We start from the raw sequence: 24,554 nt of genomic DNA on the forward strand, positions 1-24,554 counted from the left end.
TTACTTAAGAATTCATTACAGCATTTTACATTTACTGACTGCCAAAACAGGCCTTAGCTTTCCATTACAAATGAGTTTCAAGTAAACTACTATTCTTCTTCTTGTTCTTCTTTTCTAAGTGCATGGAAAAGTGTTGAAATTCTCGTCTGTTGGAATATTTTCTTAAATGGCAGCTGAGAAAAAGCCGAAGCATGGAAAATATGCCACACACTGATGGATGTAGACTGGGTTACAATGAGCACCAGGTTTTATAGGGTGATACAAGTGAGATTAGACCACTTACATGCTCTCATGGAGCAAGTTCATATCTGGAACTCAGCTAGATATCCAATTGGCCATGGAATATGGACGCGATGCTAAAAATATTTGCTCTCATACTAGTCGGTCATTCCAGAGCATGATTCTTATGAACACATGGAAGCTGAAACAGAATATTGTGGCAACGAGTTTTGGCCCTCTTGCAGAGAGTTTTCAGTGGCTTTGAGAACTGTTCTCGTGTCGGTTGTTGGCAGATGAATCAAAGCTCTGCTGCTCCTTGATGTGTTTTGAAATATTTATCAAATGAGACAATACAAGGAGTGGCACAAATCATAAATATTAAGTAATATAAAATCACTAATGCAAAACACACTTGAAAGGGCAATGCAAGGGCTCTCCTCATTGAAAATGAGGAAGGGTAGAGGGACTGTACACCAAGAGAAAAAAAACAGAGTTGAAACCATATGGCAATATAAACCGCACTCCTAGGATGTTTTTTGCCATATGAATTGCACGTCAGTGTAGAACTATCAGTGGATGCCCCAGTGGCAGGCCCTTGTGTCCCAAATGTGTTCTTTTTTTTTTTGTTAAACCAGAAAGATCTTCTCTATCAATGCTGAAATGTAAATGGAGATAATTTAAGTTGCAGTATTCTTGCCTTAAAACTAACTGGAAGACTCCATAAAATACATCTGCCCTGTTGAAGTGTGTATGGATGCAACTCTATGGAACCACCTCCCAAGTGGTGTCCTAAGCCCTGCAGCCTTCATCCAAGCCTGGACTTTGATGACAGCAGCAAAGTGTAGGCCAATGGTACACTAGTCCTCAAGTCCTCAGGGGTGTGTGTGTGTGTAAAAGCCATGCATTTGGGACACAGCGTGCTTACAAGTTGACATGTCATTACTCACTCAAATGCTTGTGCAGATGCATGGCGATGACCTGTGAAACTTTAGTTATTTTCCACTTGGAAATGAATGAAGTTTAAATAATATACAAGCTCACACAGACAAATTTGAATTATTAGGTGTCATAGAAAAGTCAAATACACATACTGTAGCATACACAGCAGCTCTATAACAATTATATAAGTTATACTGTATTCAAACTTAGTTAATTGTTTAATCGGCTGTCTTCTGGCTTTTTGTTTCACATAAGTTCTGACCTTAATGTTGCTCCGCAAATTAAATGAATAACAAGACTTTAAAACACATTTGAATATTGTTTTGGGAGTATTCAGTAAGAGACAGCTGTTAAATCCACATTACTCTGGGCTTCAGACAAGGGTGCATTAAAGGCCCATAGGGTCACTCGTGATAACTTTGTGAACACTCAGTTGAGGAAAGAACCACCCTCTTGTGCAGTGTGGTTCCATACACAGCTTGTACTCATCATACATGCCTCAAGTGCTTTTGTTTTTTTTTTTTTTTTTTGGTCCTGTCTCCATCCCTGTGTTGTCATTGGTTTGTTACCCATTGTGTTCACCTGTTTGTTGTTAGCCCATAATTAGTTTGTCTATTTAGATCCTGCTGTTTCTGTCTTTTGTTGTGAAATCTTATCATGTGTTCATGTCATTTAGTCATTCACTGGGTTTTTGAACACTGATAGCAAAGGATATGTTGTTTATACGGGTGTAAAGGGGGTTGAGGGTGGTATTGGAAACATACAGAGTGCTTGTAGTTTTCCTACAAGTTATTAACACCTACGGCCTAATGTACTAAGCTGTTTCACGGCCATTTTCAGGCACAATTAGGCTGCATGATAAACCTTGCAAATTATGCATGAAAGTAGAGTATGAGCCTAAATGCAACATGCAAGTTATGCTCTTTTGAATATGCTTTTGAAAGGGGTATTGAGTAAAAAAATGCAGCTGATTACATATTGCATTCGACGCATTAAACTTTGGCTAATTAATGGTGGCCAGTTGTGTGTGATTTTGTCTGCCTCCCAAAACCAGGTGTAAATTAGCACTGCGCGTGAGGCTCTGAGCAGTATAGACAGTGTTGCCAGGTGTGGGGTTTTTCTGCAGAATTGAGCTACTTTTTAAAATGCCAGTTCAGTTTTTTTATTCAATTTTAATTTTTTCTCCAACAGAATGTGTTACAATAAGAGACAATTTTAGTACTTTGCTGAAAGAACTATTCAGGAAAATGATGTGTTTAAACAGTGCTTGTCCATTACTTTTGCTTTGTCATGGGGTTCTGGCAACCCTGGTCCTAGTACATAGATCACAATCTCATCAATTGTCACTCATCTAACAGGGAAACTCAACACAGTAAACAGGCCTTTTTTTATACTGCCAAGTTTCAATGTGTTTTAGAAGCTACAGTCAACCAAAAGGACTATTGTTTACTTATACCCTTTCACAACAGTTTATTCTGTACACAGCTGCCTTTTTGCCTGTGGTAAAAACAATTGGGAATCTTCATGCCGTTTACTTGACCCAAATCTGAAAAAAAGTCTTTATTTAATAAGAAAATAATTAATTAAATAATTAATAATGCATTTATCTCTTCCTTACTGAGCTTGCATTTAGTGGTAAGTTTTTTGACAGCTCTGTGGTTGACCAGTTCCACCATTTTACATTGGCTTTTAAATGGCAATATGCACCTCATGCAGCACGCATTTAGTAGGCAGTCCTACTTTGCAAGTATGGTATTCTGTAGGTGTACCTCATACCATGTGTGAAGTACAGCCATAATCCGCTACAAATGTTTAAACCTCAGATTTTGGTCAGTCAGGGTAGATCACTGGGGTACATTATATGTACAGTTCACTTTCATGTGAGTACTCGATGATTTTCTCAACCTTTTGCAGATAGAGACATCACAGTAAAGCTGAATTGACCTCTAGATGTGATATTTTGTGTCTCATGAACAGATGGTAAACGTTTGAGAGTGTATTGAATAGGGAGGGAGGGCTGATTTGTATGGCCTTTGGAGTAAATGGTTGATTCCATGATTGGGGTACTATTTCTGTCCCACTAATATTACATTTACAAATATGTGTGTAATGTAAAGGAAAAAGATATTTTAAACATAGGTAACATGTCCCTCACAATGACCTATGTGCATATTTCAGTTTGATAAATAACTTGTTCAAGATTAATAAAGCCTATCTACAGCGCTTAGAAAGTTTAACTTGAAATATAATCACTACAATACTTCAAAAATCACATTATTTTTGCATAAATGTGTGAATCTATTTAACATCTCATGCTTAAAACATCCTTTTCTGTGAATCATCCATTATAGATTATGAAAAATGTCTGAAGTGGGTTACCACATTTTTGAATGTTTGTTTTTATTCATTGTTACAAAAAAAGATTTTAAAATGAATTTAAATTTTTTTTGAGTTACTAAATGGCACCCCAATCTCCAAAATGACTGTCATTAAATTAGTTATTATATAGTTCATTTGGCCCCTCCATGATCCATAACTCTTGATCTAAAGCAGCATCTATATTTTTGTTCTTTCTAGTAATCTAAGTGAAGGACATGTCCAAGATCACATATTTGAAAGCTTCATTGGGTTAATAATGTATTAACAGCCACAGGCAATGAACAATTTAAGAGAAAGAGAAAAGACTTAGTACTTTTGTAGCATGGAAGCATATTGCTGCCTGTCCCTGAAGAACCTAAATACACTCAATAAATCAAAAAGCGCACTGTATTTCAACAAAACTCTCACTTTAACAAAGAATGGATGCAGTCCCAATGCTGATCTCTAAGATTTGACTGCATTCCCGTAATGGTTCTGCATGTCCTTTAAATATCTTTGCAGAGAAGCGCAAATATTAATGCATTTAAAGTTTTCCTGATGCTTAAAGTCTCCTTGGATCTACACAGCAGCAGTGACCCCGTATGCCTTTAAAACATTTTAATGCTGAGCGTGTGCATGAGTGTCATATATTTTATGTTTTCAAATCAAACAAACCCAGTTGCCTTTCTGTGGACCGCAGCTACAAGTTGCCAATAATTGCGCCAAAATAGTTGAAAAGACACATAATCGATAGTGTTGCACACAGCTGTTTCCAGAGGAGCTTTTAAACACAGCTGTTCTCTCTCTTTCTTCTCTCGTTCTCTCACTCCCTCTCTCTCCCTTTCTCCTTCTTGCCCTCCGCCCATGTTTTTCACTCCCTGCGTGCTCCCAAAAAGCTGTCACCTTAACAACGGACTGTAAAACAGGCCCCTGTTCCCTCGTGAGCCCTGAACCCCGAAAAACCGCCCAAAGCCGGGTGCACGCTCACCCCTCTTTGTAGTGAATGGAATAAAAGCTCTCAGAACGCCTGTTTTGAAAATGTTTTATTAAGGTACGGGAAGCCTTTGGCTCCAGGCAGGAACAGGGGGACTATTGTCCAAGCCTCTTAGTGAGACTGCTACACAGCTTAATAGCACTAGATGAGGCTGGGTGGGGATGGTGTTGTCAGCCCAGCAGTTTGGGTGATGTTAGCTGTTAGCTTTGCATTTATGTGTGTGTGTGTGTGTGTAGGAATACAGGGGTCTCTCTCTCTCTCCCCCTGTTTCACTTTGTTTTAGCCAGCTGGGCTAGCTTGTTGATGTGTTTGGGGGAACATGTGGTTTGTGTTAGTGGGGACGTGGTGTCTGGCACCAGGCTGGGGATTGGGGGAGAAGGGGAGGAGGTATAGAGGGGGGTTTGGGCTTTGGGAAGATTAAGAGACGTTGAGATTGAAGACCTACAAGTAGAGCTTGGAAGTCAAGGCAAGAATCCATGCATTATTTCTGTAGTGGACCAGCTTCAGTGCTCTGGCACTGAATAAATAACGCATTAGTAAACACACACAATGTCACACACATGGTTATGTTTTCTGGTAACTGGCAACCTTTCTGGTAACACTTAAGAGTAGCATTTGTAAGTCTATATGACACCTACATAAGTCCTTCACAACAACTGTCCTAAACTTACATTAACATATATAAAGGTTTATGACAAGCAGTGTCAGGTGACATACACTGACCTAAAAACCTGCTGTAATACACTCTTACATAGGTTTAACAGCATCAATCATACACTGTAACATTTTACATTGCGGTTTACTTAACTGACATTATTTAACACATTAATTAACATTTAACAAGCCATGAACTTCAGCATTAATAAGCAATATTAACAATGTAACTATTCATTTGAATGAATTTTTTTAGTGGTTAGCACGTTTGCCTCACACCTCCAGGATTGGGGGTTCGATTCCCGCCTCAGCTCTATGTGCGCAGAGTTTGTATGTTCTCCCCGTGTTTCAGGGGTTTCCTCTGGGTACTCTGGTTTCTTCCCCCAGTCCAAAGACATGCGTTGTAGGCTGATTGGCATCTTAAAGCTGTCCATAGTGTGTGAATGGGTGTGTGAGTGTGTGTGCGATTGTGCCCTGTGATGGATTGGCACCCCATCCAGGGTGTCCCCTGCCTTGTGCCCTGAGTCCCCTGGGATAAGCTCCCTGTGACCCTGTGTAGGATACATGGTAAAGAAAATGGATGGATGGAATAAACAAACCAATAACCAATTAACCAGCACCTCAGTTAAACAATGTTGATACCGTCAATTGGTAAAAGTAAATCCACAATGGGAAATATGAACAACACCCTAATGAACGTGTTTGCAGTAGTTAACTGGCAAAATTCAGAACTGTGTCTGAGTAAGTTCCATTATTTACATCTTATTTCAGTTGTAGTTTGAGTAAACATTCGTTAATATCAATTCATTAACATTTAAACAAATGTCAATTAATACACGTTACTTACTCTGTTACTTTCATGATCATATAACATCTGATAACATTACTTATGGTTTGTTAACATCAGCCAATGCAATACATAATGTTAGTTAAGTGAACCTTAATGTAACGGGTTAGTCTATAATAACAAAGTTATGCATATGACAGAATATATAAATACACATCATCACAAAGTATTTTCTCTGACTGTAAATCAGAGTACATTTGACATTATCACCATCATATGACTCCAGTAATACACTGAGCTGCCAGTCAGTTATCACTTGAATCAGGTATCATGCCAACTTGACAAAATTGACAAAAGTAGTGTTTTAATATGGATTATTTTTTTAACATTTACAGTATGCAGGTTTATGTCATGATCTTGAAACAGCCCCTCAGAAGAGTGGCAAAACATCTTCACAATTAAGTCAAAGTCACCTTGGATTATTTCAGTGAGACATTCAATATGACCTGGATGAGAACCTTAAAAAACAAACTGCATAAGGATTGTTTCATGAGCCCTTGCTCAACTGAAAGAAACATCTCTCTCTCTCTCTCTCTCTCTCTCTCGCTGTATATATATATGTATGTATGTATGTAATAGTAAACAACGTTTAGCAAGGTGGCATGATGGTTCTGTGGGTAGTGTTGCTGTGTCACAGCTGCAGTGTCTCCACTTCAATCCTGAGCATGGGTTACTGTCTGTTTGGAGTTTTATATGATCTCCCCATGTCCATGTGGGTTTCCTTAGGGTTATCCAGTTTCCCTCCACTGTCCAAAATCCTGCAGGTAAGTGGATTGAGAATGCTAAAATGCCCAGATCCACTGTGACCCTAGGCATTCATATGAATGAATGAATGAATGAATGAATGAAGCAGTAAACAGAAAACATTTTATCAAATCAACATTTGCCGTGACTACTCTGCCTTTTACTTTTTTCATTTTGCTCCTCTGGCTGATGCTTTTATCCAACACTTGAGACAGTTGAGGGTTAACGGTCTTGCTCAAGGACCAAGCAGTGGCAGCTTAGTGGTTTTGGGATTTAAGCCAGAGCCACCACACATAATCTTGGTGAACTTGCCACAGTTCTTTTGTAGACTATGAGTATCCCCAAACTCAGTGACGCTTTATCTGAAAAGTGGTTCGTTACTTAATAACCTCCTTTCTTTAAAGGCATATAAACATTTCTCGGTAACATTTTCTTTTATGAATTTTTGGAAAACTGAAAATTGGATATGGCCTTATCTACTGATACGCTATTGCAAAACATATAAAATAACCATTTAAGAAAATATTTATAAAAGAATTTAGGCTGCTTAAGACTTAATCAGTACTTGATGTTAGTATATCCCCATCTGCACCTACCTATCTACCAGTGAGTGTCTTCAGTGTACATGTGTGTCTTTTCAGCTGGAGCAAATGCTGACTCTGCAGTCAGGAGAGTCAGACCAGGAGAGTGTGTATGGAGCAGAGCAGCAGAGACTGCGGGAGGAGAGCCGAGCGTACAGGCTCAAACTGCAGGCCTACCACGACAGCCAGCAGAAACAGGCCCAGCTGGTCCATAAACTTCAGGCCAAGGTCCATCAAGCAACACTAATCTTCATCCTTACATCTTCAGCAAATACATCCTCATTGCATATCAAATTATTTGGAACCAAATTCTGTATATTGTTGTGTTTATTATCACTGTGCGGTTGTTACACTGCAGGTGCTTCAGTACAAAAAGAGATCTGGAGATCTGGAGCAGCAGGTGCTGGAGAAAACGTCCGAGTTGGAAAAGCTACGTCTCTCGGTATGACAAATTAAAGCTCCTACTTCTACTTTTTCCTCCAGCTGCACCTTTCAGTTGTGTTGCTTAGTCCAGTTTGTTCTGGTGTATTTTCTATGAACTCGTGTGTTTTTGTTGTTTGTTTGTAGCTGCAGTCTCACTTGGACTCCTCAGCTCAGAAGCTCCAGCGCTCAGAGCAGGAACACAACCTGGACACGCAGAGCAAACTTACCCTGCTGGAGGAGGAGCGGCAGAGGTGAGCACTTACACAAAACCTCAGCTGTAGAATATTAGAGACAAGAAAGGAATAGGTAGACAGACAGAGCGAGAGAGAGAGAGGGAAGGAAGGAAAGAAAGAGAGAAAGAGTGAGAACAGACAAAAAAGAAACAAGAAAGAAAGCAATTGTGAGTTTGGAGCAGCAGCACAGTTGTTCATTGAAGAAAGTAAGAACAGGAAGATACTCAGAGATATTGTCTATTGTTTGCTTCCTCTTTATCTTTAACAAATGGGGGAAAAAGCAAGAGTGCTGCCTTAGGGGAGCATAAGGAGAGCCGAAGTTCTCTTATTCCTCTCCCAGTACATGCAAGAAGTATTAACGTTAGGAAAAAATATTCAATATCCAATTTGTCAAGCTCAGTTAGTGGGGCCCTGTTCTCCTTCTCTCCTGCCAGTGTGCATTAACAGCACTTCCCAGAGCCGACCTTTATAGGGAGGTGATTTACTGTGGCGCTTACCTTTAATTGAAGCAGTTATGGCTTGCCTGCCTGCCAGGCATTCGTTCCTTTTACTGCCCTGCTCACAGTGCCATTGTCAGAACCCGCAGCTCTGAGGCTTAGCAAAACCAATTCTCATTTCACTCAGAGTGTGTGGGGCAAATCAACTGGGACTGAACTCTTATTCACTGTAGCTTTGCCAGCATCTCTTTGCAAGAGAAATGACTTTTCACAAGTCAAATTCAATGGCTGTAGCAGGATTAGTCTTTACATTTACATTTACACTTATGGCATTTGGCATTTCGTAAGTTATATTGTTGGTGTGAAGTCCTGCTGAGTGTCATTAATTTGGTTGAACCCTACTGCAACATTTAGCTGGCATTTATTTTCCGGGTTAGTCCAACTGGAGCAACTCAAACACCTTATTGAAGGCACGGCTCATGCAGATGCTTGAAAGTCTTAAAATGCTTGATTTCAGGGTTTAGTTAATTTTCAATAAATGGCCTGGCTGTTAAATTAGCTAAAAAAGTTATAGGCTGTGGTGGTTACAGTTAGGACCAAACACGCAAACCTAGTGCAAATTCTAGGACCAAACACGCAAACCTAGTGCAAATTAGTTCAGATTCAGGACCTAATATCATTCAACTTCTTATAAATGAAATGAAATGTAATGTAGCTAATGGCCTTTCCTCAAACTCTTAAATTTATACTAAAGCCTCTTGATGTACAGTCCTTCATACACTGAAGAAATATGGGTTTGAGATCAAAAGATGAATATAAGATGATGGAGTAGAATATCAGCTTTCATTTCCTAATATATACGTCTAAATGTGTTAAACAACTTAGAACAATGCACCTTTGAAAGCACCCAATTTTTAGGTGAGCAAAAGTATTGGAACAGATAATCTTAAAGTAAATAACACTTAATATTTAGTTGAATATCCCTTGCTTGCAATAACTGCATCAAGCCGGTGACCCACTGACATCACCAAACTCTTCCATTCTTCTTTTCCAGGAGTGTACTATAGCTTCTTTCAGTTCTTATTTGTTTTGAGGGGTTTATCTCTTCAATCTCCTCTTCAGGAGATAATGCATGCTCAATTGGGTTAAGGTCTGGTGACTGATTTGACCAGTCTAAAATCTTCCACTTTTTCCCCTGATGAAGTTGTTTGTTGTGTTGGCAGTGTGTTTTGGTTCATTGCCTTGCTGCTTGATGAAATTCTCCCAATTAGATCCGATGCATTTCTCTGTAAATTGGCAGAATGTTTCTGTAGACTTTGGAATTCATTCTGCTGCTACCATCATGAGTTATATCATCAGTAAAGATTAGTGAGTCTGTTCCAGAAGCAGCCATGCAAGCCCAAGCCATGACACTACCTCCACCGTGCTTGACTGATGAACTTGTATGTATTGGATGAGCAGATCCTTTCATTCTCCACAGTTTGGCCTTTCCATCACTTTGGTAGAGGTTAATCTCTGTATTTCTTTGCGGAATCCAGTCTGGCCTATCGATTCTTACTGCTGATGACTGGTTTGTATCTTGTGGTAAGGCCTCTGTATTTCTCCTCTCAAAGTCTTCTTTGAAAGTTGGATTGTGATACCTTCACCCCTGCCCTGTGGAGGTTGTTGGTGCTGTTACGTTTTTCTTCATAGCTCTCAGAATTTTTCTGTCATCCACTGCTGTTATTTTTTTGGCCGACCTGTTTGATGTCTGGTTGTTAGAACACCAGTGCTTTCTTTCTTTTTCAGGACATTCCAATTTGTTGTATTTGCTATGCCCAATGCTTGTGCATTGGCTCTGATCAATTATCCTTCTTTTCTCAACTACAAAATGGCTTGCTTTTCTCCCATAGACAGCTCCCTAGTCTTCATGTTGGTTTATCCTTTTAACAACAAATGCAGTCTTCACAGGTTAAACCGATGAGTCAAACCATGAGTAGACATTCAGAGCTATTGATTGTTTAAACAATCGATCTAACAGGGCACACATGGGCAACAGGAAACACCTGTCAGTCACATGTTCTTGAAGTACAGTATTTTTGATCACTTGAAAAATGGTTGGGTTCAAACAAAAGGTGTCACATTCTAATTTGTTTAACAGATCTAGATGTAAATATCAGGAAATGAAAGGTGAAATTCTGATCTATGATCTCATATTCATCTTTTGATCCCAAACCCAAATGTCTTTAATGTATAGCAAAACAAAAGAACTGGACTTGCCATTCAGTACTTTCCGAGTATTTTCCGGACTGTATATCAAGCTTAAATATTTTATCTGTATTATACTGGAATAATTCAAATTATCCACTTTGAAAGTACTGGAAAAGTGGTTGAATCTTACTTTAGAAAGCTATACAAATCATGTCAAGGACATAATGGAAGCAGCTGGAACTGAACCCATGATTGTTGGATCCCAAACCACATTCTTTGACTCCTGAACTTACATATTGCTATGATGCTAATCACAGAAGTAGTGCTCAGAATCACAACAGATTAGCAAGAGTCCACTACTTATCCACAATCTGCAGTGTATCTCCATTGCTTTGATTCTTTCTTTCTCTCCATCTTTCATCATCTTCTTCATTTACTTGCTACTTTGCTGGCAGTAACCGCTGTTTGGAGCTGGGTGTAGACTACCATGGATGATGTAAACACTGCTGTAAATGACGTGACGAGCAATTCTGCTGGCAATTATACCCAAGTTTGACATGGACTTTATAAAACTGTCATATGTGTTCCCCTCTGTAAGTGTGGCTGGCAGTGCTAAATGTTAGGCAGGCCTTTACGAGCTTATAAATGTAGGAGTCATATAGAGGGTGGTGTGAAGCTGGAGTTGATGGCTTAGACTTTAGCAGGTGGCAGTGCCAGGCTGGCAGAGATTTCCTCATTCTGAAACTCTGTTTGTACCGCAGGTGCTCCAGTCTAACCAAAGTGAACGCCCTGCTCCGAGAACAACTGGACCAGGCCAACGAAGCCAACCAGGCCCTTACAGAAAGCCTCCACAAGGCCCAAGAAGAGGCCAAGCAGAGAGAAATGCAACTGAAAAGGGAACAGGAGGTGAGAGTGAGATGGAGAGAGGAAGGAAAGATCTGCTTTGTATGGTTTTTAACCAGTTCCACAGTTCAAGGAAAATCTTTCCTCAATCCAACCTAATGAAACTCAACTCTGGAACTTGTGGAATTCCTGCCTGGTCCCTGTTTTGTCAGTCTGGACACTGTTTTAAATCATTGTTGTGATTTTCTCAGCTGTTGTTTCCTGTGAAAACATTCCAGTCATTTGGAAAAAATAAAGAGAGCAAGAATTCATTGCAGTGAGCAAACATCTGGCAACATTAATGTTGTATTCGGCCACGTACAGTCAGGAAGAGCGCATTTTACTATACACGTGTGTGCTTTTGGGTTGTGTGAATGTGCATGTGCATAGGGCATGGGAGAAGGAGAGAGAAGTGTGAAAGGAGTGTGTATTCCTCAGCATTTACATGTTTATACATTTGTGTGTGCAAGTATGTGCATGTGCATTCATTAAATTAAATATAACACATAACACAGTGTATTGGTATGAGGCTGCTGTTGTAATAGCAACTTAAACATTTAAACATGACATATTGCTTGGGCCTTCAGGACTAAATCTGCTGACCATATGATGATTCCCCAACAAACCTATTCACTCTTCCCCTCCACAAAACCCCCATCTATCTATAATTCCTTGCATCTCTCCCCTTAGGTGACCGCCTCCCGGTTGAGCCGTGAGCAGGCGCGTGGTCGAGCTCTCTGGCGCCAGGCTGCTTCACTGAGAAGCACCTTTACTCAGCTCAGGGCTTTTGCTGACAGGTAAGTGTGTGGCATGCTGCCAGAACTGTGCTGTTTCTACAGTTCAAGCCCCATCCCCTCCCCGACCCAGCCCTGGATCAAAGCTGAGTGGGTCAGTGGGGTCACCCAGCTCACGGGGTACTCGTGGGAAAAGTGATGCTTGGCGTGCCCCATGGTTTAATGCTGGGCCATCCATCAGAGCCGGATGAGGACTTGGCCTGTGTTGTGTGTAAATGCTGTGATCATTGTTGAGTAATTTGCCATAATAAGGATTACTCAACACATGGCCAAGAATGTTCAAGGCCTTTACTCAGACACGACACTGTTCAAAGAGCTCGGTCCCTGGTCACGAGATGGAGCCTAATAACTTCGACCATCTGGCTCCCTTCAGCTATAAACGTGATTTCCTGAGAGTGCACTGAACCCAAAAGCTGGACACACGCTATCTTTAGTCACATAAGAATTTGTGATTGCTCTGTCCCAATACTCTAATGTGTGACTTTGTGTATCTGTGGTTACAGGAGTCTTTCTGACATGCGTGGGGAGTATGCATCAGTGAGCCGGAGGCTACATGCGGCCTGCATGAATCTGGAGGCTGCTGTAAGCGAGCAGAATGCCTCTACTGGCCTGGAGGTGTCAGCCCTGGAGAGACAGCTAAGAGATAAACTGAGAGAAGCCATGCAGCTCCAGGCCCACTTCAATGTAGAGAAAATGGAGTTCAACTCCAGGTCTGTGTGACAGCTTGTTCACCATCATGGTCATGCTATTTCACTTACGTTATTTATAGGTGAAGTTTTTGGTAGATACCACTGGAACTATGCATTTTAGGTAAAGGTCTACAGTACACTCTATACATCCTATTCACAATGTATGTTCACTACAATCGGTATAACATAACCAAACATACATAGTGCATTTGTATTATACGAACATAGTGAAGAGTTTGGATCTCAGATGTAACTGCGTACTTAAAGCTTCGTGATTGAAAATTTATTAATGCATGATAAGAAATAAAGCCAACGAATGATCTCAAATGGCTATATTTATCTAGACACCATGAAGAGAAAAATTCTCATTGGATCATTCTTTTTAACCCTATAATTTCCAACTAAATATGACAAGGAAATCGGATTATTACTACAATTCTTGCACAGAATAAACACATTAACCATGATAATTATATTAAATAAAACTGAACTAAAAAAAGACAGATGTGTAATTTGTATTTCCCAGAAATCCTCAGGCCTTCTCTGGGTCTTTCAGTGGTAAATACTTGTTAGTTGAATGTTGAAGTAATTGTTAAGAAGTGTCAAATATTTCAAAAGGGTTACCTGACCAACAGTTGAATGTTGAAATATTTATGAAATGTCCAGAGAGATATAAACACAAATATCATATAAGGGTAGCCTATGGATATGTAAGGAGAGCAAGGGGAGGACTAGATACAGTGGAAGAGAGTTCATACATAAACATGTTTGATGCCTCTATTTAAAAAAAATAAATAAATAAATTTTAAACAGCTGTGGTAGAAGCTGCTCCTTTTAGTCAGCAGATGAGTAGTGTTGTTCAAAGTGTGATGATCTTGTTTAAGACGATCGTTTAATATTATTTTCTGGACTCAATCCATGGGTTTGACTGAACCTTTGGGTCCTTTAATACATTTAGACTTTCTCTTATTGATATTAATTTAGATTTGTATAGCAGTGATGGTTGTACAATGAAGAGAGAGGACTTTATACTCCATGCTCTATGACCTATGACCTTTTTGCTGATTGTAATTGCGAGCGGAGCAGGCTGTGGGGTGGGGTGGGGAATGAATGAGAATCAGATGAGACCCCTAAGGGGATGAATAAATGCTCCTTTACTTAATGTAACTGAGAAACCATCTGCACTATTTTGAATTGTGTGAACTGAGCTTTAAATGTACTCAGGTTTGTAAGATGATGCATTGTCATTATTGGGCACTTAGTTTACTGTATGTGTCCAAACCTACTGGTACTGGTGAACTTGGTAGTCTGGTAGAACTGGTAGTACTAGTAGTCTTTAGTACCTGGCTAATTATAGCTGACTAATCTGAAGGACAAAACAAAGATTGTGTGCGTTTTGTAGTGTCAGGTGAATTTTTAATCCTGCTATTTCTTTATGTGCAAGTAGTGAAGTGCTAAATGTATCTTTACACAGTGCTAATGTGCATTGGATGACAGAGTTTGTTGGTCTCAGTGTGTATAAGCACATGTGTACATTTGCCAACATTTATACATGTCTTTTTAGGATCCAGGGACTGGAGGACACAGTGAAGCATCTACGAGTTCAAAACAGTGAGAAAGAGAGCAGCCTGGCAGCATTGCAGAGCAGTCTGGACAGGGCGGTGAGACTCTACAGGGAATGTGACATAGGGATAGAAGGTTCTGGTAAAAAGGAAAGGAAAGGACGTATAGTGTTCAACCCATGCTCCTGATAAACTCCATTGCTTCTTCTACGACTCTTGTTTGTGAAAAGATTATTGGATTCTTAAATCTATAGTTAAAAATATCCAAAAATATCAGATTTATTCAAAGTACTTCACCAACAAAACCTTTTTTTTAAATAATTTTTTTCCCAGAGGCATAGTTTTTCTCTGCCATGGGATCCCATTTCACTCTCTTAGTCTCTTCCCTGATTTCATTTTCTTTTACCATCTGTGAATGATCTCAAAAGAGTAATTCAGAGTTTGTAAATGAATAATGTTTATGATGTTTTTTGGGCTTGACCTTGACTTTCATTTAGACTCAGTCTTGGCTAAACCCTGGTCTTGCACTTTACAATGGTGGTCTTGACTACAGCCCTACAAGACATCATACTTTAGAGTTTATCCCTTTATAGTTAATATAGTTACATTAATTGTTGTGGAATGAACTTCTTTAATTATATTTTACTATTTTTTTGTTTTGCTTATTCTAATTTAATATGTTGATGATTTTGTTGTTATTAATAAATGTATTATTATTATTATTATTATTATTGTTATTATTATTTGTTCAGGAACTGAGTCGGGCTGAGGTCACAGCGGGGAGGGACACCTTACGCAGTGAGGTTGGCAGTCTACAGCAGATCCTCTACAGCATCCAACAGGTTAAATAAAGTGATATACATATTACTGCTTAGCTGATCAGATAGAGCTGGTGACTATATTTTCAAACATGTAGTTTTTCAAAAGTGAAATGCACATCCAGAATAATAGCTGAATTTTAAAAATCATTTAATTGTAACATTTATTATTGGCGTTCAGCTGTTGTTTTACTTCACAGGCTGTAGGTGAGGATGGGGACAGTAGCAGCTCAGACAGTCCAGGAGAAGAGATTCTTTCCATCTCCTCTGTCCATCTCTCCTCTCCTCAGCGTGGTAGCACTCTGAAAGCTGTGCAAAGGGCTTTGTCCAAACGGCAGACACAAGCTCAGGTCAACACACAGTATTCCCTAGTGAAGATTTTTCAGCTGATGACATATACACTATATGACCAAAAGTATGTGTTCACTTGACCATCACACACTGAATAAAAAGAAAGTTCATTGAATTTGCTTAATTCAAATATGTTCACTGGCTCCACATGAATGAACTGAGTTGCATTAACACAATTTTTTTTTCGTACTGCCAACATGATTGACTCATGTTTTTTCAAAGCCCTGGAATAAAACTAAACTCTGCATACTCACCCAAGCTCAGGATCAAACCCAGAACCCTGGTATTGGGAGGCAGCAACATTACCCACCACACATAAGTTAATCAACTTAAATTAATACTGTAGTCATTTCTTACTGTCAGCTCCAACATCCTTGTAAGATTTTTAAAAGTAATTGGGTTATGTTAATACTACGTGATCACACTCACTCAGTAGATGCCGTAAAAACTAGTAAATTAGATTCTTGTTTAAATTAAATTTCGTATAAGCAATAAAATCACATTTTGATGAGAAACTTAGTATTTTTATGTAAACTATAAATAATTCTTTTTAAATCTGACTGAACACATATTCCCTTTTTTTCAGTGCACCCATATGTGCCCATTCCAAAACCACCATTCCATTAACACGGAGTTGGTCCCCCCCTTTGCTGTTATAACAGCCTCTTCTGGGAAGGCTTTCCACTAGATTTTGGAGCATGACTGTGTGGATTTGCCCATTCAGCCACAAGAGCGTTATTAAACTTGTGCACTGATGTCAAGTGATAAGGCCTGGTGCACAGTCAGCATTCCAATTCATCTCAAAGGTTTACAGTGGGGTTGAGATCAGAGCTTGGGCCACTTGATTTCTTCCACACCAACCATGGTAATCCATGTCTTTATGAACCTTACTTTGTGCACATGGGCATTGTCATGCTGGAACAGGTTCGAGCCCTTCAGTTCCAGTGAATGGAAGTCTTAATCCTACAGCATACAAAGACATTCTAGACAATTGTGTGCATATGGGTGTGATGATCAGGTGTCCACATACAGTCCCCTCCGAAAGTATTGGAACAGCAAGGTCAATTCTTTTGTTTTTGATATATCAGAATTTCAGCTTTCATTTCCTGATATTTACATCTAGATGTGTTAAACAACTTAGGACATGGCACCTTTGGTGGCAGAAACAGCCAATATTTAGGTGAGCAAAAGTATTGGAACAGATAGTCTTAAAGTAAATAACATTTCTAACACAACTTCTTTCAATTGTTGTTTGTTTTTGGGGGGTTTCTCCATTCAGTCTCCTCTTCAGGAGGTAATGCATGCTCAATTGGGTTAAGATCTGGTGATTGACTTGACCAGGTTAAAACCTTCCACTTTTTCCCCCCAATGAAGTCCTTTGTTGTGTTGGCAGTGTGTTTTGGGCCATTGTCTTGCTGCATGATGAAATTCTCCCAATTAGATCAGATGCATTTCTCTGTAAATTGGCAGACAGAATGTTTCTGTAGACGTCTGAATTCATTCTGCTGCTACAGTCATGAATCACATCATCAATAAAGATTAGTGAGTCCGTTCCAGAAGCAGCCATGCAAGCCCAAGCCATGACACTACCTCCACCATGCTTGACCGATAAGCTTGTATGTTTTGGATTATGAGCAGATCCATTCTTTCATCACACTTTGGCCTTTCCATCACTTTGGTAGAAGTTAATCTTGCTTCCAGAAATTGTGGGGCTCATCTCTGTATTTCTTTGTGAATTCCAATCTGTACTTCCGATGTTCACTGCTGATGAGTGGTTTTCGTCTTGTAGTATGGCCTCTATATTTCTCATCTCAAAGTCTTCTCCGAGTGGTGGCTTGTGATACCTTCACCCCTGCCCTGTGGAGGTTGTTGTGAGGATATCATTGACTGTTGTGTTTGGGTTTTTTCACAGCTCTCACAATGATTCTGTCATCGACTGCTGTTGTTTTCCTTGGTTGACCTGTTCGATGTCTGGTTGTTAGTACACCAGTGCTTTCTTTCTTTTTCAGGACTTTCCAGTTATATTTGCTATGCCCAGTGCTTGTGCATTGGCTCTGATCAATTATCCTTCTTTTCTCAGCTTTAGAATGTCTTGCTTTTTTCCCATGGACAGCTCTTTGGTCTTATTGTTGGTTTATCTTTTTTTTTTAACAACAAATACAGTCTTCACAGGTGAAACTGAAGGCTCAAACCAAGAGTAGATATTCAGAGCAATTAATTGTTTAAACAATCAATCGAACAGGGCACACCTGGGCAACAAGAAACACCCAAGTTCTTTAACAGATCTAGATGTAAATATAAGGAAATGAAAGCTGAAGTTCTGATCTGTCGTCTCATATTCATCTTTTGATCTTAAACCCAAATTTCTTAGGTATATAGCAAAACAAACAAATTGGCCTTGCCATTCTAATACTTTTGGAGTACTTTTGGCCATATAATGTATATATATATATATTTGAAGTGAATATGAAATTATGTCACACACACAATTTGCATAAGTCTGACAGCAGTCTCTGTCAAACTAATTTGCAATGTCGCAAATTGCAAGTACACATTATAATACAAAACAGCATAGCAATATTCCTTACAACAAGAAAAGTGTACATTATACCAACAAATCATTTTAAAAACTATCTGGACCATATTCAATTGGGAATTATGAAAATTTATTTTACAATTACTAAGACACTAAACTTTCTCCCCTATATTCATACTACCACATGTTGGTTAACATTTTATGTGATTTAAAAAGTGAGACCAAACTTGATAGAATTACCTTGATAAAATTCCTTCTTGCATCCTTAATTCAATATTTTATTAAAAAGTGCTTAGAGATTGAGTAGATGCTTTGTACTGAATGGAACAGATTATTGACTGCATTTCCACCACTGCAGGAATTACAGGAACGTCTGGAAGCTGCGCTGGAGCAGGCTGCCACTCTGCGTGATCGGCTACAGGATAGAGAGGCTGAGCGCAGGCAGCTGGAGCAGAGAATCCAGCAGCTGGAGCAGGAGAACCATCGTGCGGAGAGGGCTGGACAGGAGAGCAACAGAGATGCCCAGAGATATCGCAACTCACTGGGCATTATCTCCAGGTAGACCTTACCTTTGCATGTCTAACTAACTGCATGCCTAACTAAACTGTTCTTCTTTATGTAGTCAAACTGCCAGGATAGATCGTGAGTCTGAAATCAGTTTCTTTCATCTAACTATGTGACTAACAGCTAAGAGTCCCCTTTCAGTTCCTCCTAAAGCATCACTTACATTATTTAGCTCAGTAATACTGTTATTCCATAAAAAAATCAGAATTGAATGATTTTAGCTCCATGATGGCTGTTTTAGCTATGTCATACAGTGTCAGGAACCATACGCAAGTTTCTTTGAGACTACTTAACTACTTGAGGTGAGTTGACTGTGTGATGATGCTAAACCATAGGCTATAATGTCCTGTAATCCCCTACTCTATGTAGATCAGCTGGCTTTAAGAGAGTTTCTACAGGGAAGACACTCTCTTGAGGCTGATCATCTGACATTAGCTTTAACTTCACATCTGGTCCTGGAAACACTGAAAAGTGACATATGGTAGCTTTGAGACAGCCATCCGTACACATGTGACCTGATTCTCAACTCTTTATTTCTATTTCTCCATCCCATTCTGTCTTTCTGTTTCTCCAGTGAGAGGGATGATTTGGAGAAGCAGCTCTCTACCCTGCAGCACCAGTTAAACTGTGATCAGGCAGAGTTGGAGCATTTAAGGAGCTCTTCTGTAGATAACCAGAGGCAGAGAGAGCTCCTCCGGCAGCAGAGGGAGGACCTGGAGAGGCAGCTGGCTCGAGAGCGCTCCGAAGCCGAGAGGGGGTACGTTGTTGCGCAAGTCCGGACCTCAACTTCCCCTGCGGCCTGTGTTTGTTTACAAGCAATATCACTAACACATGTCGTCCTCGGAGGAGCCTTGCGCCAAGCCAGGATAGCATTGTTTACAGATGCCATTAAAGTCAAAGATATTTTATTGTACTAGTCCTCTGATTATGAAATTAATTTGTGACATTTGGGATTTCTTTTTAAAATGACAGCATGACAGATCTCCTCAGGACCTATGCTTTGTAGAAAAACAAGAGTTGAAATGTTTACAAATGAGATGCTGTATGACCTACAGGAAGAAATAGGCCTTGTTTATAGAAAACGTTTTGCTTGTGTGTGGAAGCAAACGCAAGTGTGTATGTGTGGATTTGTGTGATTGTTTGTCAGTGTTTGCCTACATTTTACATGTGGCTTGGCTCTGAGTTACCAACATCTTGTGCTGAATTGTGTTTCTAAGCATGCAGTTGTGCACTGATGGATGTGTGTGTTCTCTGTAGTCAGCGGAGTATTGAACAGCTGGAGGCCAAGCACTCGGATGTGCGTAAAGAGCTGGTGACTGTAAAAGAAGCTCTGAGTCAGCTCACACTACAGAAAGAAGTACTGGAAGATGAGAAAGGGAGCCTTGCACAGGCTCTGTCTAAGGTACCACACACACACAAACACACACACACACACACAGTATGTTCTATGCACAAACCCATAAATATGTCTATATGCGTTCATAATAATGTGCAAACTTCTAAGTGTACATGCATACCAAAACTTGTCTACATCCCCCAAACACACTCCTAATGACTCACCTACTGACTAACTCAAGTCCATTATTCTCACTGCCACATGTTCTTAGTTTATATCATAACTGTTCTCACCTGTATGAAATATACTCTTGCCAAAGTCATAAAACTGTGTTTATGCAGATTTAATGCATTATTTATCCACTGACTAAATAGCTTTTTTTCTGTCAGAAGTCCAGCTCCGTTACAGAATTACTGGAAGTTGTGTTTACTCTGACCTTGGATTGGCTATACAGCTCTACTTATTAGCAGCTTTTGATGTTTTCCCTGCAACGGTGCATTCTTGAGATCTTTCATCTCACAATTAGAGAGCAGCCACTCGTTCTCATTGTTAGCCCATAAAACTCAGCTTTAGGGTAATGTGGGGTTAAAAGCCCCAGGGAACTCTATTATAAAACCTTGTTGGTATTGAGTGCAGGTGAGAATGATGTATATGAGGTGGTGGTAAGCAGAATACAGTCTAATAGAGAATAGAGAGATAAAAATGCTTGGCTGGCAGAATGTTTGGATTATTGAGGATTATTGTTGGGTAACTTGTGGAACGCCCACCATATATATAGAAAAAAATAACATTAGAACAAGCGCATTAATATAAACCTGTGAATTGAATTACAGCCAGTGCCTGCTATCAGAGCAGTGGTGTTATAGAAAATTAATTCACACCTTCTGAGAAATCAAAAACAAGAATTTAACAGTTCTGTGGCATAATAAACATCAACAACCATATTATAGGCTGATTGATGGTCATAACCTGACAGGGCGTTGACAGTCTTAAGATTTGGTAAAATAACAAAATATATTTTAATTTGTCCAGAACATAGTTATTATAGAGCATTCATTCACTCATTCATCATCAGTAACTGCTTCATCTTGGTCAGAGTAACGGTTGATCTGGATCCTATCCTGGGAATGCTGGGTGTAAGGTTAGAAAACACGCTGAGTTTGCTGTTGCCTGCAATGTCACTACTGTTTTATTTGCACTAATGGCTTATATTGACTTTAAGAACTTGTGAATACCAGCTATCATGTACTGTATTTCACTATTGTCCTATGTTGTATATATTACTCTCTGCATATAACAATAGGAGATTTGTAATTTTATTGTACTTAAACAATGACAATAAAAGTATTTTATTCTATTGTATTCAGTTGCATTCATTGAATAATAACGATGCAAGTATGTAACTAAGCAGTATTTTAATTGTCACCCAGTAAGTTAGTTTCAGAAATGTAAAGGATAAAGCATATGTAGTGTAAGGTTACTGCTCTACTGAAAGAAGACATGAACTATAAAAACTGATCCTTTATTATTTGTCTATTGAGCAACAATGTGGCTGAATTTACTGTGGCTCTTTTGTAAATAGGCAGAGGCCCAGAATGCCGAGCAGGAGTTGACGATTACCAAACTGCAGAGCGAAGCAGCAGCACTTAGAGACTCCTTAGCCAAGATGGGTGCCTTGAGTGAAGGCCTGGCCAAAGACAAGGTGGAGCTGAACCGTGTGCTGCTACAGGTCTGAAACCCAGAAACAGTCAGGCCATAATGCTGGCATTTACTCTGACACACAGCAACCATAACTTGTTCATATAAATGATGTACATCAACATTAAACTTTGACCTCTGATGTTTCCCCTAAGGTGGAGACTGACAAGGCAGAGCTAAGTGAACGGAAAAGGGAGGTGGAGCTTGAGCGGACGGCAGCCAGGGAGGAGCTGGCACGCGTGCAGCAGGAGCTGCTGGACGTGACGGCCGAAAAGCGAGCTCTGGAGGCCACACACATTCACCTCCAAGAGGCCCGAGGAAGTCTGGATGCAGAGCTGAGCATGCTGCAGAGGGAGAGGACCTCTATACTGGAGCAGATCGCCCAGGTCGGCCTTCTTTTGCCTGCACCTGGGTGTATGCAGTGATTCACAACTCTCAGCTGCACTCTGATGTGTCTCGTTGTCATATTAAAACAGCCGAGGGGAGATATTGGACGCATCTGCCATGCTACTCAACACCTTGTGCTCTGAGCACTCCCAATATGAATCTTGGCCCAAGTGTGTGTTTTATGAAGCTCTCAGGAATTGGAGCATTGGGGCTCTTAAGTGTGAAGGAAGAAGAGGAGGAGAGCATAGATTGATATTACAGACTTGTAATATTCAGTGAGAGGAGACTAGTAAGAAGAGCAGTAAATTAGCAGCCTGAACTTGTGGCTCTAGACAGTAAATTATGTGCAAGACGGTGAGGAATTTAAAGTGAATTTTCTTGAACTGATGATTAAGACCAGATCAAGGAGGGACACAGATGGACATTTAAAAAAATTTGGAAAATTTTGATATAGTAAAGTTTTTCAGTTTTAAGCCACGTTGTTTAAGCTGTTAAAATTTTCTTCAGCCATTTCACTAAAATGTTGTACATTTCAGGTGGATACCTTGGCACATCATATAAACGTTCCTCTTGCTTGATATCAAATGGTTCACTACACGCTCAGTAGGGAAAAGTCTCGTGTTTCGGGGAAATATTTGGACAACCTGCTGTTTGGCTGCACGCTGTAAACAGTTTGGCCCAGTTCCTGTGCTCATTCACAGCTCGAGTCCAGCAGCCCACACTGATTGACACGTTAACAAATTCCAAGGTTTCCAGTGGTGATTTGATTAACGATCACATCGCAGTGAATATTTTACTATTTGCTAGTGAAGGACATGTAGTCCTTACAGTGACCTGGGTTTGAATTAATTATTAATAACTAAGTCAAATTCAACTTGATGGAAGCATTTCCGTGTTCCTATATCTAAGTAAATATGTATATTTGTGGTGTGTGTGTGTGTGTGTGTGTGTGTATAGGCCAGTAAGCAGAAGCAGGCAGCATTGGAGCAGCTGAGTGTATGTCGAAAAGAAGCTGAACTCCAGACTGCCTTGCTGCAGAGGACGGGCAGAGAGAGAGAGGAGCTGGCAAAGGACAAGGCCACGCTGACTGTCCAGCTCACCACAGAACAGCGAAAAGCCAAGGCGCTCACCCAAGAGCTGGCTGCTCTTCGGTGAGTGAGTGCACGACCGCGCCCATGTGTGTGTGTGTGTGTGTTTGCGTATTAGTTTGTGTGGGTTTTAGTAAGTGAATGTGGACTAAGTTTCAGTATTTATGTTGGATTCTGAGACTGGCAGGCGATGTTAAGCACCTATGTGTTTTAGTGAGGTTTTGGGCAGTAATCAATAGGGCCTTTTCAGTCATTAAACTCTTCCTAATGACCGTGAGCCTCATCAGTCAAACTCTGAGGTGAGGTCAGACGTGCTTTCTACTGTTTGAACGATCATCCTGCTGTCCATCGCTTTCTCAGTGATGCTGGGGACTGTGATGGCCAAGCAGTGCTGGATTTGACATGTTAAAAGGTTCATAAAAAGATCATTTTTGGAAATCTTTAAGTCAAATAACAAATGTGAATCAGAGAAAAGAAAACACACAATTTTTGATAATACCTTTATTAGGTGATGTTCATGCCATCTACATAAGCCATTTTTGACAACTGATATAAACCAATGATCATTTATGAAGGCCTATTCCAACTAGCATCGACTGATTTTGTCAGTTTTGAAGTCAGGTTGACATAACACCTGAGGTTGCCTGATTTTTAGTAACATAAGTTTCTCTTGTGACAATTTCTGAGTTTTCATAACTGGGTAGCTCAGGTACTTTGAGTGTGACGATATGACATAATGGTGACGATATGACATAGTGTGCTAAGAGAAGCATCAATCAGTTCTCTCACTCTCTCTCACTCTCTGTCATTCTCTCTTAGAGCCGAGAGGGAGTCTCTGGAGTCAGCTCTGTTTGATGGACAGGAGCTGATCTCGTCTCTGGAGGCTGATCAGTCTCGGTTAGAAGGAGAGAAAGGCAGTCTTCAGCAGGCTAATGAGACTCTGACACGTGAGTATCTCTCCGGGTGCCTCTGGCCCCCAAAAAACAGCCCACGAGGGGCCCATATTTCAGATATTCCAGAGATAAATTTCATTTGCCAGAGCTCAGATACAGCTGGCCTGAAGGGTCAGCCACTCTCTTCTCTAGAGTTCAGCACAGTCCCCTCACAGACAGAGTCCACATTATACACTATTTACATGTCAGCACTGTCACTGTGTATTGCATAAAGATAATTCAAGTGAGCATTATGATTTCATATGTTCCCACTGAGCTGGAACTGAGCAGCATACAT

General features: G+C 40.1%; 1 protein-coding gene across 1 annotated transcript in view; it reads left to right on the top strand.

The window, feature by feature from the left end:
* The window catches only part of crocc2 (ciliary rootlet coiled-coil, rootletin family member 2), a 55,479-nt gene that overhangs the window by 12,278 nt on the left and 18,647 nt on the right, over positions 1–24,554 (top strand). Inside the window, exons 4-19 of the mRNA XM_026922789.3 lie at positions 7,397–7,564; positions 7,695–7,778; positions 7,904–8,010; positions 11,381–11,525; positions 12,192–12,298; positions 12,799–13,005; positions 14,549–14,645; positions 15,299–15,388; positions 15,565–15,714; positions 18,610–18,809; positions 19,390–19,572; positions 20,073–20,217; positions 21,734–21,880; positions 22,005–22,235; positions 23,194–23,387; positions 24,144–24,271. Coding sequence (XP_026778590.3) covers positions 7,397–7,564; positions 7,695–7,778; positions 7,904–8,010; positions 11,381–11,525; positions 12,192–12,298; positions 12,799–13,005; positions 14,549–14,645; positions 15,299–15,388; positions 15,565–15,714; positions 18,610–18,809; positions 19,390–19,572; positions 20,073–20,217; positions 21,734–21,880; positions 22,005–22,235; positions 23,194–23,387; positions 24,144–24,271 — 2,383 coding nt within the window. The remainder of the gene's footprint in view (positions 1–7,396; positions 7,565–7,694; positions 7,779–7,903; positions 8,011–11,380; positions 11,526–12,191; positions 12,299–12,798; positions 13,006–14,548; positions 14,646–15,298; positions 15,389–15,564; positions 15,715–18,609; positions 18,810–19,389; positions 19,573–20,072; positions 20,218–21,733; positions 21,881–22,004; positions 22,236–23,193; positions 23,388–24,143; positions 24,272–24,554) is intronic.

This window comes from Pangasianodon hypophthalmus, chromosome 2 (assembly GCF_027358585.1).
Source record: "Pangasianodon hypophthalmus isolate fPanHyp1 chromosome 2, fPanHyp1.pri, whole genome shotgun sequence".
NCBI classification, from domain to species: Eukaryota; Metazoa; Chordata; class Actinopteri; order Siluriformes; family Pangasiidae; genus Pangasianodon; species Pangasianodon hypophthalmus.